The sequence below is a fragment of the Mastomys coucha genome, unplaced genomic scaffold, assembly GCF_008632895.1.
Source record: "Mastomys coucha isolate ucsf_1 unplaced genomic scaffold, UCSF_Mcou_1 pScaffold8, whole genome shotgun sequence".
Lineage (NCBI taxonomy): Eukaryota > Metazoa > Chordata > Mammalia > Rodentia > Muridae > Mastomys > Mastomys coucha.
Window position 1 is genome coordinate 50,120,627 of NW_022196914.1, and position 17,917 is coordinate 50,138,543.

Sequence of the window (17,917 nt, forward strand, 5' to 3'; positions counted from 1 at the left end):
GAAGAGAGAATCTCAGGGGCTGAAGATACCTTAGAAAACATTGACATAACAGTCAAAGAAAATGCAAAATGCAAAAAGCTCCTAAACCAAAACATCCAGGAAATCCAGGACACAATGAGAAGACCAAACCTAAGGATGACAGGTATAGAAGAGAGTGAAGATTCTCAACTTAAAGGATCAGTAAACATCTTCCACAACATTATAGAAGAAAACTTCCTTAACCTAAAGAAAGAGGTGCCCATGAACATACAAGAAGCCTACAGAACTCCAAATACACTGGACCAGAAAAGAAATTCCTCCTGTCACATAATAATCAAAACACCAAGTGCATTAAATAAAGAAAGCATATTAAAAACAGTAAGGGAAAAAGGTCAAGTAACATAAAAAGGTAGACTTATCAGAATTACACCAGACTTCTCACCAGAGACTATGAAAGCTAGAAAATCCTAAGCAGATGTCATACAAACCCTATGAGAACATAAATGACAGCCCAGACTAACTGTCAATTACCATTGACAGAGAAAACAAGATATTCCACAACAAAACAAAATTTACACAATATCTTTCCACAAATCCAGCCCTACAAAGGATAATAGATGGAAAACACCAACACAAGGAGGAAAAGGATACCCTAGAAAAGTAAGAAGTAATCTTTCAACAAATCCAAAAGTAGAAAGGCACACAAACATAATTCCACCTCTAACAACAAAAATAACAGGGAGTAACAATCACTTTACCTTAATATCTCTTAACATCAATGGACTCAATTCCTCAATAAAAAGACATAGACTAACAGAATGGATACATAAACAGGACCCAGCATTTTGTTGCATACAGGAAATGCACCTCAGTGACAAATAAAGACACTACCTCAGAGTAAAAGGTTGGAATACAATTTTCCAAGCAAATGTTCCCAAGAAACACACTGGAGTAGCCATTCTAATATCAAATCAAATCGACTTTGGACCAAAAGTTATCAAAGAGGAAGGACACTTCATACTCATCAAAGAAAAAATCTACCAAGATGAACTCTCAAATCTGAACATCTATGCTCCAAATGCAAGGGTACCCATATTCATAAGAGAAACTTTACTAAAGCTCAAAGCACACATTGTTCCCCATACAATAATTATGGGTACTTTAACACCCTACTCTCAGCAATGGACAGATGATGGAAAAAGAAACTAAATGGAGACACAGTGAAACTAACAGAAGTTATGAACCAAATGGATCTAACAGATATTTATAGAACTTGTCATCCTAAAGCAAAAGAATATACTTTCTTCTCAACACCTCATGGTACCTTCTCCAAAATTGTCCATATAAATGGTCACAAAACAGACCTCAACAGATACAAGAAGATTGAAATAGTCCTATGCACCCTATCAGATAAACATGGACTAAGGATGGTCGTAAATTCCAACAAAACAATGGAAAACACACATACACATGGAAACTGAAAAACACTCTACTCAATGATAACTTGGTCAAGGATGAAATAAAGAAATTAAAGACTTTTTATAATTTAATGAAAATGAAGACACATCATACCAAAACTTATGGAACACAATGAAAGCAGTGGTAAGAGGAAAACTCATAGCTCTAAGTGCCTCCAGAAAGAAAATGAAGAGAGGTTACACTAGCAGCTTGACAGCACATCTGAAAACTCTAGAACAAAAAGAAGCAAATACACCCAAGGGAAGTAGATGGCAGGAAGTAATCAAACTCAGGGCTGAAATCAACCAAATAGAAACAAAAAGAACTATACAAAGAATCAACAAAACTAGGAGCTGGTTCTTATAGAAAATCAACAAGATAAACCCTTAGTCAGACTAACCAGAAGGCACAGAGACAGTAGCCAAATTAATAAAATCAGAAATGAAAAGGGAGACAAACAATGGAAAATGTAGGAATTCAAAAAAATCATCAGATCCTACTACAAAAAATTATACTCAACTAAATTGGAAAATCTGGATGAAATGGACAGTATTCTAGACACATACAAGATGCCAAAGTTAAAACAGGATCAGATAAACCATCGAAACAATCCAATAACCACTAAAGAAATAGAAGCATCATTAATAGTCTCCCAACCAAAAAAAAAAAAAACAGGACCAGATGAGTTTAGTGGAGAATTCTGTCAGACCTTTAAAGAAGACCTAATACCAATACTCTTCAAACTTTTCCACAAAAGAGAAACAGAAGGTACACTACCTAATTCATTCTATGAAGCCACAATTACACTTATACCTAACTACACAAAGATCAAACAAAGAGAACTTCAGACCAATCTCCCATAAGAACATTGATGCAAAAATACTCAATAAAATTCTAACCAACTGAATCCAAGGACACATCAAAATGATCATTCACCACGATCAAGTAGGCTTCACCCCAGGGAATGCAGGGATGGTTTAATATATGGAAATCCATCAACATAATCCACTAAATGAACAAAGTCAAGGAAAAAAACACATGATCATTTCACTAGATGCTGAAAAAGCATTTGACAAAATTCAGTATCGTTTCATGTTAAAAGTCTTGGAAAGATCAGGAATTCAAAGTCCATACTTAAACATAGTAAAAGCAATATACAGCAAACTAGTAGCCAACATCAAACTTAATAGAGAGAAACTTGAAGCAATACCACTAAAATCACAGACTAGACAAGGCTGCCCACTGTCTCCATATCTATTCAACATAGTACTTGAATTTTAGCTAGGGCAATTAGACAACAAATGGAGGTCAAAAGGATATGAACTGGAATGAAAGAAGTCAAAGTTTCACTATTTGCAGATGATATGATAGTAAACTTAAGTAACCCCCAAAACTCCACCAGAGAACTTCTAAACCTGATAAACAACTTCAGAAAAGTGTCTGTATACAAAATCAACTCAAACAAATCAGTACCCTTCCTCACTGAAAGGATAAACAGGCTGAGACAGAAATTAGGGAAATGACACCTTTCACAATAGCCACAAATAATCTTACATACCTTGGTGTGACTCTAAGCAAGTGACTAAAAGATCTGTATAACTAGAACTTCAAGTCTCTGAAGAAAGAAATTGGAGAAGTTCTCAGAAGATGGAAAGATCTTCCATGCTCATGATTGGCAGAATTTCTTTCTTCTTCTTTTTATGTTTCTGGGTTTTTTTTATTTGTTTTTGTTTTTGTTTTTCAAGACAGGGTTTCTCTGTGTAGCCCTGGCTGTCCTGGAACTCACTCTGTAGACCAGGCTGGACTCGAACTCAGAAACTTGCCTGCCTCTGCCTCTCAAGTGCTGAGATCAAGGGTGTGTGCCACCACTGCCTGACAATTAGCAAGATTAATAAATTTAAACTGGCCATCTTGCTGAAGCAATCTACAGATTCAATGCAATCCCCATGAAAATTCCAAATCAATTCTTCATAGAGTTAGAAAGATCAATTTGCAAATTCATTTGGAATAACAAAAAATAACATGATAGTGAAAACTATTCTCCAAAATAAAAGAACTTCTGGGGGAATCACTATCCCTGATCTCAAGCTGTATTACAGAGAAATAGTGATAAAAACTTTCATGGTATTGATACAGAAATAGGCAGGAAGTTCAATGGAATAGAGTGAGGACCCAGAAATGAACCCACACACCTATGGTCAGTTGATCTTTGACAAAGGAGCTAAAACTTTCCAGTGGAAAAAAGACTGGATTTTTACCAAATGGTGCTGCTTCAACTGGCAGTCAGAATGTAGAAAAATGCAAATTGACCCATTTTATCTCTTTGTACGAAGCTCAAGTCCAAGTGGATCAAGGACCTTGACATAAAAACAGATACACTGAAACTTATAGAGGAGAAAGTGGGGAATAGCCTCAAGTACATGGATACAGGGAAAAATATCCTGAACAGAACACCACTGGATTATACTGTAAGACGATGAATTGACAAATGGGACCTCATAAAATTGCAAAGCTTCTGTAAGGCACAGGACACTGTCAATAAAACAAAAAGGCAACCAGTAGATTGAGAATAGATCTTTACTAATTCTACATTCAATAGAGGGCTAATATCCAATATATACAAAGAAATCAAGAAGTTAGACTCCAGAAAACTAAATAACCCTATTTAAAATGGGGTACAGAGCTAAACTAAGAACTTTCCACTGAGGAATACCGAATGGCTGAGAAACACCTAAAGAAATGTTCAACATCCTTAGTCATCAGGGAAATGCAAATCAAAACAACCCTGAGATTCTATCTCACACCAGTCAGAATGGCTAAGATCAAAAGCTCAGGTGACAGCAGATGCTGGTGAGAATGTGAAGAAAGAGGAAGAGTCCTCCATTGCTGGTGGGATTGCAAGCTGGTACAACCCCTCTAGAAATCAGTTTGGCGGTTCCTCAGAAAATTGGACATAGAACTACCTGAGGACCCAGCTATACCACTCCTGGGAATATACCCAGAAGATGCTCCAAAATATAATAAGGACACATGCTCCACTATGTTCATAGCAGCCTTATTTATAATAGCCAGAAGCTGGAAAGAACCCAGATGTCCTTCAAAACAGGAATGGAAAAAAAAAATGTGGTATATTTACACAATGGAGTTCTACTCAGCTATCAAAAAAAAAAAAAAAGATGAGTTCATGAAATTCTTAGGCAAATAGATAGAACTAGAAAATATCATCCTGGATGAGGGAACTCAATTGCAAAAGAACACACATAGTATACACTCATAAGTGGATATTAGCTCAAAAGCTCCAAATAACCAGGATACAATTAACAGACCACATAAAGGTCATTAAGAAGAAAGAGTAAAGTGTGAGTGCTTCGGTCCTTCTTAGAACGAGAACAAAATACTCACAGGAGCAAATATGGAGATAAAGTGTAGAGCAGAGACTGAAGGAAAGGCCACCCAGAGAATGTCACACCTGGGTATTCATCCCATATAGAGTTTCCAAACCCAGACATTATTGTGGATGCCAAGAAGTGCATGCTGAAAGGATCCTGATATGGCTGTCTCCTGAGAGGCCCTGTCAGAACCACACAAATACAGAGGTGGATATTCACAGCCAACCATTGGACTGAGCATGGGGTCCCAATGGATTTAGAGAAAGGGCCTAAGGAGTTGAAGGGGTTTGCAACCCTATAGGAAGAACAACAATATCAATCAAGAGATCCCCTAAGAATTCCCAGGGACTAAGCTATCAACAAAGGAGTACACATGACTCCAGCTGCATATGTAGCAGAGGATGGCCTTGTCATGCATCAATGGAAGGAGAGGTCCTTGGGCCTAGGAAGGCTATACAGATGCTCCAGTGTAGGGGAATTGAGGGCAGGGAGGTGGGAGTGGGTTGGTGGGTGGAGGAAGACCCTCAGAGAAGCTGGAGAAGGGAGGATATGATAGGGTGTGTCCAGGATGGAGGGAAACCTGCAAAGGGGATAACACTTGAAATGTAAATAAACAAAATATCCAATAAAAATGCACTATAGCAGTACATATTAATGAAATTGTCAAGGAACATTCAATAAATAAAAAGATAAAAGACATAAACAAAGGTGAGCTGATTTACTTTCTTGAGGAATAGTAGAATAATTATATCTCAATCTAACCTGTATGTATATGTCAGAGAAGTACATTCCCTAAGATGCTTCTTTATATAATTACTAGAGAGGCCAATCTGGTCTTATTATGCTAATTTACATGGTAGAGCAATATAGGCTTTATTCAAAATGTGATAGGAAATAAAAATAAGGGGGTAGGGGAATGAGTAGTGGCTCAGATCTACAGGACACATATAGTGCTGATCCAGCTTTACAATCTAAGTCTTGAGCATTCTGGTTTCTCTTCTACAGACAGCACCTCACAAGGATCTGCACTTCTCTATGATCTGCTGATAAGGAAAAAATCGTAATCGTTAGACTCGACTAGAGACTGTCATGGGACTCAGTTTATTGCATCAGAATTCAAAAGGGGAAAGCCTTAAAGCTCAATGCCTGTTTTAACTAATACTGTTATAATTTAGTTCTGAAATGTTTCCCACCAGTCTATGGCTTGAATGCTTGCTGACCAGAAGTAGTATTATGTGGGTCGAGTTGGGAAGTCTTTAGAAAGTGGGACCTAGCTGACAGTGTTTACAGTGGGACTTTGGAGGTTATTGCCTGGTCCCTGCATCAACTCTCTTCTGCTTCCTGAGCCGCTGTGATGTAAGAACACATCATGCTCTTGCCATTATCAACTATTCTGTCCTGCTACAATGGGCTAAAACTCCTTGAAATCAGGGAGCAAAAGAAATCTCACCTCCCTGAAAATTTTCTCTGTCAGGTAGGAAAAACAAATTTTCTTGCTGGAAACCTACTTATGAACTTCATTAACATAGTGATAACAGAGAGGGAACTAGCTAAGCTTTATTGGGAGTTACTCGATAAAAATCCTAACAAATTATGGTATTATTTACATCAAAGGAGGATGAGGCAGAAACTGTGGACACAGTCCTGAGTTGAGGTAATGGCCCCTTATCAACAGTTCTCTGATTCTGAACAAAGAATTCAACCTAACAGATAAACTCAGTGGACACCTATACCCAGGTGTGCAATGGTTGAGCCCTCAGAGTTCAGACGAGAATCCTTGGACTGAACAGAACTTCCAAATGCAAAGAATAGTTCCTGGCTGACTCCAGAATCGCCCTTCCCTTGTGCCAAATGCAAATCTAGATGACTAGCAGGCAGTTAGTAAAGTTTTAAGCACATAATCAATTCATATACAAGAGCTTAAATTTAAAATTTAAGAATTATTAATGGCTTCCCCCGCTTTTATCAATTTAGAACTTAATTTACATTTGCTGTCCAGCTGAGTGGATCTCAGTGTTGATCCCATTTCAGAAACACCTGTGGATTGCCCAAGAACTACAGCTGCTGTAAGTTTAGCTAGAATACATCTGGACTGAGCCTTGGCCAAGATGTTGAATTACTCTCCCCAAGTGTCATCACTGAGCATGGTCAGCGTGTCCAATCACAACTTGACTAGTACTGAAAAACTAGGCTCTCATGTGTTTAACTACCGATCACTCAAAACAGCTTTTCCCATTGAGAGTTAAGAACTTATTGTACTACATAGTGAGTGGCAGGGCAACCTGGCATATGCACTAAACCCTTCCTAAAAACAAAACAAGCAAAACAAGGAAAAGCAAAATACAAACAAAACAAAATGACAGCAGTTTAAGCAGACTTAAAATAGCCAGTATCTCTAAGTTGTATTTCTTATGTTAAGAAACAGAAATAAGTAATAAATAAATAAAGATTACTCAGCATGGTTAAAATGGAATGAGATTTACAACATTGTGAATTCCTTACATTAAAGCTGAACCATTTTTCTAATTAAAAATGGGCCATGCATAATAGCAGAATTTCCTGGGAACTGGGTAAGAAGAAAAAATGTACTTGTAAAAGACTGTCTTGCGTCTCTTCCGTTTATTGATTTCCTTTTTGCTCTGAAGCTAAAAAGGCTGACACCCGTAATCCAGCACTATTCTCCTTGCCTACCCTTCCCACACTGCCTTCTCTAGTCTTCTTAAAGAGTACCACAGTTCTGATGACTAGCCAGGGTAGCTGTAAACAGTTCTGTAGTCCATCCTTGTGTCAAGTGACCCTAGCCAGCCCATTGCTTACTATGCATGGTGCCCTGATGTTTCACTTCCATCATCCTCTTACCAATGCACTGCCATCAGTCCAGCGGAAATCATGTTCAAACATCTTGTCATTGAGGCCAATCCACTGGTAATCATGGCCCACACCTAAGTGACAAGAACATATGTTTTATCACAGTTCAAAAGTACTATTTGCAAAAGAAATTATTTTCAGAGTGAGTTACAAATCCTCTTCTCTGGTTTTTTTAAATTAGTTTTTCATAAAGAAAAATGTCTTTCCTGATTCATCCTTTTTTTCATTCACTCAATGGGCATTAAGTTAAGAAGCACATTTTCTTTTTGAGAAGTGGGTGGGGAGGGGAGGTAAGCGTTTATTACGCTTACACATCTAAGCCAGGACAAACCATTGGAGGAAATTAGAGTAAGAGCTCAAGTATAAGTTGAAACAAACCACGAAGGAATACTGTTTAATGTCTTAGCCTCTATCTTTATCTTAGGGTCAGCTACCTTTCTTTGATAGCACAGACCACTTTCTTAATGATGGCATTATCTGTACTAGGCCAAACCCTCCCACATCAATTCACAGTCAAGAATGTGCCCCACAAATGTGCAAATAGATCAACCTAATGGTGGCAATTCTTCAACTAATATTCCATCTTTCTATGTGTGTCAAGTTGACAATCAAGATTAGACCTTACTATGTGAGTGATGAAGATCCTACATCAGGCTCATGCTTAACAAGCACATTTTCAAGCACTATCAAAACATTAAAATATCAGAGGAAATCATTTCCCTAGAAATTCCCTGAAATTAAGTATTTGCTATATTTACTCATGATAGAAAGTACCCATTTACTTATCCTGTTACACCATGGGCAAAGATTTAGTGGCCCTTTGAAATATACCAGATGAGAAAGATTCTCTCTCACTTGGGAAAACATACCTCTCTTTGGAAAATAATGACCATGAAGGTCGAATAGTTCTGAAAAATCACTTTCAAATGTATTTAACATGACATGAGTCACTAGTTTAAAATATCATGCAATAAAGTTCAAGAAACTATACCCAGATTAGGAATTAACAAAAATATTTCAGAAGGATAGAAGGCATTGTAGGGATACATTTAATTGAGTGTCAAACTATGCTTTTTGAGCACAGTAGTCCTAGCAATTTGCTATATAAAAACTAGCTGCCCCCTCTTTCCTCTGGCTCAGATGTTAGGAAACAGATCAAGTACTAGGTTTTATCAGCTTTCTGCCTTTACATCTTTGTGATCATGACAGGCAGCTCATTTTCTAAAGTCACGAGACCACTGGAGGGAGGACCAGTATGTGTAGAATTATGAATAGGATGCTATGCATGAGTCAAGTTTTTAATTTACACCAAAAAAAATCCTCAAAGCAAGTTTATCCTCAAATTTGACAATACATGAAAATATTCAAAATAGAAATGGTGTTAACTAATCACGATAACTATATTGAGCCCTTAAAAATAGACCCAAGTGTAAGAAAAAAAATCAAATAGCAATTGCTTATGTTTCAACCTATATTCTACTGTTCTATCTGTTACTATTGATAGGCTAAGTAGTGACTTCTTGTACTATATGTGCAGATACTCTTAAGTAGAAACAGTAATATGGTTGACTTTATGTAGTTCAATGTAAGAGACTTCATAAACTGGATGAAGACAGAGAGAATTACTTTAAACTGGGATCCAAACAAAGCTAAGATAGTGGTAACAATGAGTGAATTTCCAAGTAATTCATGTCTAGTACATACGATTCACAAACATTTGTTCCTCATGTGAAAGGATGCTTGTGAGGTGGGCACCCTGCAGGCGACATTCCCTTTCAGCAGCATCCCATGTACGGCGATGAGCAAAGTACTTGTAGCACTGCCCTTGGAATTTGTGCCAGCCATAGTCGCATGTCTCAGTGTCTGGAAAAAAAACAGTGCCAAGGTTTATTAAACTTACCTACGTCATTCAAACTTGGCTCCTCAGTCCCTGTGTTGATAGGACACCCAAACCAATATCTATTCAATGTCCCTGAAGTAAATGATTCATAAGTTTTGGTCATAGTGACAAAGACATCATTGTAACGCAAGCCAACTGATCCTGGTGATGTGGGAGGTTGTACACAGTTGGACTGAAAAGGCACTATCTAACTGCAATTTCCTTAATTATAGATGGTGTTCGAAGGAGACAAAACCAGGAGGGAAATAAGCCTAAAATCTCAGACCACAGAGCTGCTGACTTATCTGTATTGGCGCTAATTTCTTTTCAATAAAACTTTTGTAAGCAAATCATTCACAAGTGATAGGATGAAGACTCCAGCTAACAAGGTCACAGACACTATATTTGTACAATGATTTCAAAAATTCTGGAAGGGTTCACTCCCAAGAGAACTCTCTGGGAGGCTACAGGCTCTTATCATGTAAGATTTATGAAAAGAAGCCATGTCCTGGGTAGGAAGCTTTGAGAACAGAGTTTGGAATGTGTACTTCCTTCTTCCAAAGAGGAACAACCAGGAAGTTCTGGTTCAGATGCACCAAGGTTTTGAGTTAATTAAAAGTAATAACCAAGTTCTTCAACTTAGCTACCTTCTCCCACTCTAGTAATTCAAATCCATGAATGTGTTTTCTCTCCTGCAATGAGCTGTGATATACAGCTGATATCTCAATGGGATAATGATGTTGTTCAAATATATCTAACTTTTATAATAGTAAATATTAAATTGACTATTTTGTGACAGTCTCCTTTTAGACCCACTACAGACTATCTTTACTGAAATCATTTTAATCTTCATCAAATATATCACAAATACATTGAAGTACTTCCATGTATAAACTAACAGAACTACAGCATTAATGGAATTTCAGACACCAAGGAGACTTCCTGATGTCCTAATAAAATTTACTCTACTTTAATTTTACCAAATAACAAATAAAAACCACACCAAGCTCAAATGCTAGTTTTGTGTATTGTGGTATTCAAAACCATGATTCTTGTCTAATTTATTTCTCTTTGTATAGGTTGGGATTTTCATTTTGAGAGATTTAAGGTTTTTTTTTTTCTGACTTCAGTGCTTCCAGCAACAATATGCAAAGATGTGACTCATCTTTAAAAATAATCATTGGTCCAGCTTGTCTGTTAAGGCTGTTGGTAGGGTGAAGGCAGTGACTGACTTACTGTTTTGAAAAAATGTGCACTGGAAGGTTACCTTGTGATACTGTTTTGACTTACCAATTCTCATAGGAAAGGATGCTTGACATAGCTACATGGTTCAGTATAAAAGGATCTGGAAGAACCTCCATTGAAGCTAATTTTGGTCTATGGATAATAACTTTCCTTTGGGAAGAGTTTACTTGAAAGAACTCAGTGGTAGGAAAGAGAGGTCAGTGAAGAAAACTGATTTCTATGTATGAGGTTCCCTATGCAGGAAGAGGCTTGGAAAACACTTAGAATACTTTCCCTGCCAAAATCAATAATGCCCGACTGTAACTGTACAGCTTGTCTCAACTTTGCAATTTTCCATCTGTATTAAGATAAGGCAAACAAAGCTAGGACCCAAATTTCTGATTAATACATCAGGAAATAAACCTTATCTTCTATAAACTGAATAATGTCATTTTTGCTTTTTGCTTCTTTTGTCATTAAAATGGATTTTCATTAACTTCATTTCTCTTTGCCACAAAAACAGAACCATAAACTTCAAATTCTTGACCATCACATTCACAGTGTGCATGTGGCTTATTCCCCAGAAACCCACATGCTGGAGACTGCTACTGGAGTATCAAGAGGTGGTGGCATGAGAGATGAACCTGTGTGGAAGGTTCTTAGATGAGGGGCCCCATCTGGTGATGTGGATGCTGTCTTGGGTCTTAAGGTAGGTGGCTTTAAAAACAGTAAGTTTGCCCCTCTTAGGTCTCTGGTTTGCTTCTCTTGATCTTCCCCTTCTGCAAGAGATTAGTTTGCTTTGTGCTTGTCCATCATGTCAGGATGCAGCAGGTAGGCCCTCATCAGAGACCAAATAGATGGAGGTACTCTATTTTGAACTTTCAACCTCCAAAACTGGAATTAAAGCCTCTTTCCTTTGATAATCAGATAGTCTGTTATAGCACAACAAAACAGACAATTGCCTTCCTCAGTTGATAAGTCTTCTAAGAGCATGAGTCTAAATATTCACAAGCCAGGTTTGTATTAATGCTAACATGGGAGAATTTGCCAACTCTACTATCTGAATAAATCATAGCACTTTTTAAAAATTATGGAAGTAGGAATTGAACCTAGGGCCACATTTATGCTAGGCCAGTGCTCAATCATTGAGGGACAGCCTTAGCCCTTTCTCTTTGTCTTTATTCTGAAATAACAACTCATTAAATTGCCCAAAATGTCCTTGACCTTCCCAACCTCCTGTTCAACCTCACAAGTAGGTTGGGATTGTAGGTCTGTCCCACAAATCCTTGGTAAACCATAGTTTTCTGATATCTGAAAATACATATGTAAAGAGCACTTGGTAGGATTAAGGAACTTTGATTTTTATAAAGTCGAGAGCCATTCTTATGTCCTTAATTTCTATTATCTTTAATTCAACAATGGTGTAATTAAGGATTGCATAATTAAGGATCATTTCCTAGGTTATTATTTTCATGAGACACTTAAGACTTGCTCCTGATGTTTTTCCAACTTCATCTAAAAATAATGTGAATTTCTTTTCATTTTATATTTTAGGAGAACACTTTGGAGTATGTTTAGTCCTTTACCCCCATCTTCAACATTTGGGATCAAACCATAGAGCTTCATACTTGGCAGGCAACCATTCTACCTCCGAGCTCTGTCACAGAACCTTGTAGATAATTCTTTAAAAACCCACTGCTCATTAAGATGGGTATCCCATGCCTCAGAGTCCTTACAGTGCGAACATTATAACACAAAGACCCAGCAACTCCTTGAGTAGAGCCGCAGAAGCTGAAAGGTCACTCGTAATAACCATGCCATAAAAATCTGCCCAATAGACTGTATGGGTAGCATTTTCAGCACCTCTGATACAGAGCTGCTAAGCCTTAAGATATTGACAACACCTTGACCCCTCAACCTCTCTCCCAGCCACAATCTGTCTGCACCTGTTTCTCTACTGTTCCAAAGCTCTTTCTAGCATTTGTGATTAGTCTACCAAAATATGTTCCCTGTTCAAAGTTACTGAGACTTAAGAAGTTACTAATGCAGAGCAAAGGTCAGCTGAAGAAACAATGACACAATCATAGGAACTTTGGATAGAAAACTGTTTAGACAACAGTGTTGTTGTTAATGAAGAAAGGATTTGTTCTTAGGCAACCTGAAAAGAGGAGAGAAAAATGCTCCTATGTTAGAGCAGTGAATCACAGGAATGCAGCTGCACTGGATAAACAGACAGAGTAGACGACTGGAAGCAAATTAAACAGGAAGGCTAGACTTACTAGAAAAAGAGACAGATGCACCTAAAAGTTATGTGACACCATGAACAAAGAAGCAAGCTGTCTCTTTTCAAAGCAAAAGAAGAGGTAACTAAGCCCTAGGTTCCTTCAGAGAATCTAATACCACTTAATCCATTAGATGCTCATTAAGTAATTTTATGCATCTCTATCTTTGAGAGTTGCTTTGGCAGCAGGAAAATATTGGGAAGCCTTGAGGTTTAGAGTTGAACTGTCCAAGGACATTTTATTTATATGTCAGCTTGAATGCATCACTTGTCTTCTCTAAGTCTTAGTTCCCAACACAGGGCACAGAAGTTATTGGTCAACTGAAATGATGCACTTGGAAAACTCTAAGACATCAATGCAACAGTTCTCACTGATTCACCAAGACCCGAAATATGATCAGGTTTGGAACTTCATTTTTAGTGTTGCAGTGTCGAGAAAACAGAAGGTTCTCAATAAGTACTTGGGCAAATTATTGTGTTTGTTTGTTTGTATTATTTGCTCCTTGTACTTGAAACTGCAGGTTAGTAATCCTTCCAATGCATTTGGAGTGTTTAAGTGTCTCACCTTTCTGTGTTTGTGAAGTAATAGGTTTCTTACATTAAAGAGATGAGCTTGGTCTGTTTTCATATATAAAATCTAAAACTGACTTACTCTATGCAATTTTAGAAAAACAGAAAATAACGTTTAAAATGTAGCCATCAGCCATCTCCTATAGCAGTAACTTCAGTCCATGTGACTATTGGCTTTGCCCTGCTTTACACTATAATTAACATCTAGATTAATGCCACAAAGTAGGAGAAGCCAGGCCAATGTCTAATACATTTTCATTTTGTTTGGTGGAGGCGAAGGTTGGCACTGAGCACTCTTATCAACGCCAAACCGCTGCATAGCTTTAAGAAGAGAAAAATCATCTTTGCTAATGTCAGTGTGCTAAGCGTGCAGTCTGTTTTGGAAAGAAGAAACAAGTAAGCACTGTTGCCACTAACCACCTGAAATACACTCTTAGTTTCACCAGAAAATGCAAATTACAAGGACTGTGATATTTGAGGCCTTTCTTTCATTTACAAAACATAGTTGCTTCTTTACTAGGTTGGTTTCCTAGAAGTAGTTGTACCACATCAACATCATTACAAAGTGTGTGTGGCAAGCCACAGCTAATGCACTGTAACCATGAGTCAAAGCATTCTCTAGATATGGCTGATCGTGAACCTAAGCCCTAGAACATAAGCCTCAAGTGATTACGGGGATAAAATAAAGGCAACTAACACTGAGGGAATTAACTCTGACATGCAGGCCATGAGATGGTAAATGCTAATTGTGTTCCCAAACTCCTTAAATTCAACTCAGTGTGCCTATATGATTTCAGCACATCAGGAAAACAAACACAGTCAAGTCCACTCTATAGCTTACATGTTTGGGGCTATTCACAATACAAGGAACCCTAACACAACCTATGAATTTTTTCAATGCAAAGCATATAGGGCAAGTCTGAAAATTAACATCATTGAAGTTCATCACAAAGATGCTCTAATTGCTCTTACCTTGTTCACAGAGTGCACCGACATAACTTGGAAGGCAGAGGCATCTAAAGGTATTAAAACCATCCACACAGGTGGCTCCATTCCGACAAGGGTTAGAGTGACATTCATCAAAATCTGAAATAAAATTGTAAACATGAGCAAAGCAGATAAGAACGTTTTATTTAGAGTGAGGTTGCTAGGTAAAATACATGATGGCAACTAAATGTGATTTTCAGATTTTATAAAAGTAATTTAGAGTAAATATATCATGTGTTATATTTTAGTCAATGTTATACCCACAAAATATCTCTTATTTTGTCTGCAATCTTCTTTTGTGAATCTTTCTTTATTGAAATTGGACACCCTAAAACAATTGCAAAATGATCCAGAGTAAGTTGTTTGTTTCCATTGCTATTGGGTAAATCCAGTGAGCCCGGGAACTAACAGGAATCTCCTATCCAGTGGTTGAAATTTCAGTTACTTCAAGATGTTCACAGAATGACGAAGAGTCTTGTGAAGCCTTGATGGGTGTTGGATTGTATGGACAAGACCCGTCAAAGTCCTGTTTAATTAACCCACTTACTATACATTTAATTTACACACGGGTTTCTCTGAAATTGCTGACAGATTCCAAAATACACTTTCTCTACCATTATAGCTGCTGGGAAAGTATGAGTATGGCAACTCCGCAGTCAAGAGTATCTTACCTAATTCACACTGGTCTCCACTGTATCCAGGTGCACAGGTGCACACATAGGAAGTCTCCGTAGGATAACAGGTGCCTCCATTGAGGCATGGGTTTGTTTTGCAGAGATCAGGTCCTATCACGTTCAGGAAAATAAGAACAATTAGCCTTTTCTCCCAGATTTGAATATATTTTAGCACAAAATATCACTTACTGCTACCATAACATAACATAAGCTTTACCATTGCAATTTATAGGTATACTATATATAAAATTAACTTTACTCTGGAGTGTTCCTTGGCATTTATAACTAATTGTTACAAATCCCTTCTATTTGTTTCTAGGATTCAATCATTATTATTTCTAAGCAATACATTATACCACATCTGGCAACTAACATATTCTATGGCAGATTTAGTTGGCATGATAATGGCAATTGATTTTAGTTAAAAATGATTACACATATGTGCACAGTGAATGGAAATGTATTTTTTTAAACGATGTTAGTTCATGTGAAATGGCTGGGTACACAGAACATGCATTCTTTTAGCAGATTGGCTTGTTACCAGTGTTTGAATTACTATTGCCTTTTACCACTTAATGCTCAGAAACTGTCTTCGAAAGTGTGCACTGACGTTTCTTCTGCTACATTAACATGCCTTTTCCAAAAACACGTTCCAACTGTACTCCTTTAAACTATACTTGAAGAAAAGCAACACATGGATTAAACTCTACTGTATAAAAACAACTCCAAATACAAAACTTCATTTAAAATGAAGCCCCAAATTCTATTACAACTTTCTTAATAAAATATAGATAAAACTAATCCTCCTAGAGATAGATGCAAAAGCTCAAGCCATAAATTTTCAGTTTAATATAAGAATTTAAGGGATATTTTTAAATATAAATACTTTATACCTCTGAATCATATATTTCATTTTGTAACATTGTCTAGATATATGGATTTTATGGAGAACTTGAATATTATTTCAAAAACATTTAATTCCAAAAATGTCCAGGATCCAAATGAAACTCAAAAGTTTTGCAAAACAATTTAAATTAAATAGATGTTATATGTATACAACTGCAGTTTCAAAATTCTTACATTACCCAAATCCTGAAATACATGCACATGAAGGGATATCTAACTTCTGATGAAACATTGGCTATAGAAGAAATGTGACCCATTCTTAGACAAGAAGTTCAAAGACAACCTTCTTTAGCATTATATCAAATGGGGACAACTAGACAGGCCTAATGAATCTACACATTCACTTTTGGTGCATATTAAAATCAGGTAAACTCAGATGTATACTGCAGTAGCTCTAAAATCTGTCTTGCTTTTTCTAGAATACTTTCTCTTGTATCTCCAAAGATTCTTAAAACCTCCCTACCACTTGGTTTTCCACGTACTAAAGTGCGCTGCTTCAGTGACCAGCTGCAGTCCGTGACACAAGCACACCTGAATGGATGCTTAGGTGACCGTGTTTATGGTACTGTGACTGCTTTCATGCCCATCATGGATGCCACACTGAGATCACGTGACAATATGGGCAGGGAAAGGGCTTTTCCTGTGAACTCGAAGAAGTTCTGGTTAAGAGACAGGCTTGCCTTTTTAGCACATTGTTCCCCCTGCCCCCGCCCCCGAGTAGTTTGGGTGGACCTTGGAAAGCTAAACCTGCAGCGATAGGCCAGGTCCTCCCACGCGGGTGACTATCTACTGATTAAAGTACAAGGACAGTTCTGTGAAGTCAGAACCCTGTGTCTCAGTCAGCACTGTAGTCTGGATAATACAGAGATGTTTCTTCTTCATCTGCCAATTATTTCCATATTCTTAGTGCATTTCAACTTAATGATAAAACAATAAATATTGGCCAGATTACTACCTTATCATTATTTTGGAGTATAGTGATACTCGAAAATATTCCCAGTGTCAGCTACCTTAGATTAATTTTATTCACAAACTACTCTGTTAGTATTTTATTAAACAATTACTATATTATTAAAATATCAAGCTTCAAATAAATGTATTCTTCTGATTTCCAAGGTAAAAGATATGCCTCAGTAATATTAACAAGACTAGAATAATTTTAATAGCCATGACTATTTAAGATAAAACATATTTAACCAACACAGTCCTTAAAATTGATGCCCTTTCCTCCTTCCCTTCGTTCTTTCCTCTCTTCATTTCTTGCTTTCTTTACTTTTCTAGGAAGTCATTAAATGATGGTAGTTATTTGTCGGTTCCGTTATTATTCCTATTTAAATAATAGCATTCCAGGAATATAAAAGCTTGCTTTTCAATATTTTTAGGCTAGATTAAGGAAAATACCATCTCTACTAAGTACAAATGTCAAGTTTACTGTTTATATATTACTAAATACCAGTTGTTAGTTTTATACTATATTGAAAACCAGTAAAAGGGCAGTAATAAGACCGTGGACATTAGATTAGAGTTGATTGGAGTTAAAACACCACTTTTGCCATGATATGGCTGCACATCCTTGGGCAAATTACTGGCCCTTTCTGAATACCTATGTCATATCCTTTCACATTGATCTAATGTAAAAGGATGAGATTTTAGACGTTTTGTGAAGATTAAATGAAATGGTCTATATGAAGTAGTATCAAAT

General features: G+C 37.1%; 1 protein-coding gene across 3 annotated transcripts in view; it reads right to left on the reverse strand.

Annotated features, from left to right (window-relative positions):
* Positions 1-17,917, reverse strand: part of Vcan (versican) — a 97,136-nt gene that overhangs the window by 20,665 nt on the left and 58,554 nt on the right. For all 3 annotated transcript variants that reach the window (XM_031360395.1, XM_031360393.1, XM_031360394.1), the window contains 4 exons: positions 15,307-15,420; positions 14,621-14,734; positions 9,399-9,557; positions 7,686-7,768 (listed from right to left, as the gene is read on the reverse strand). In XM_031360395.1, coding sequence (XP_031216255.1) covers positions 7,686-7,768; positions 9,399-9,557; positions 14,621-14,734; positions 15,307-15,420 — 470 coding nt within the window. The remainder of the gene's footprint in view (positions 1-7,685; positions 7,769-9,398; positions 9,558-14,620; positions 14,735-15,306; positions 15,421-17,917) is intronic.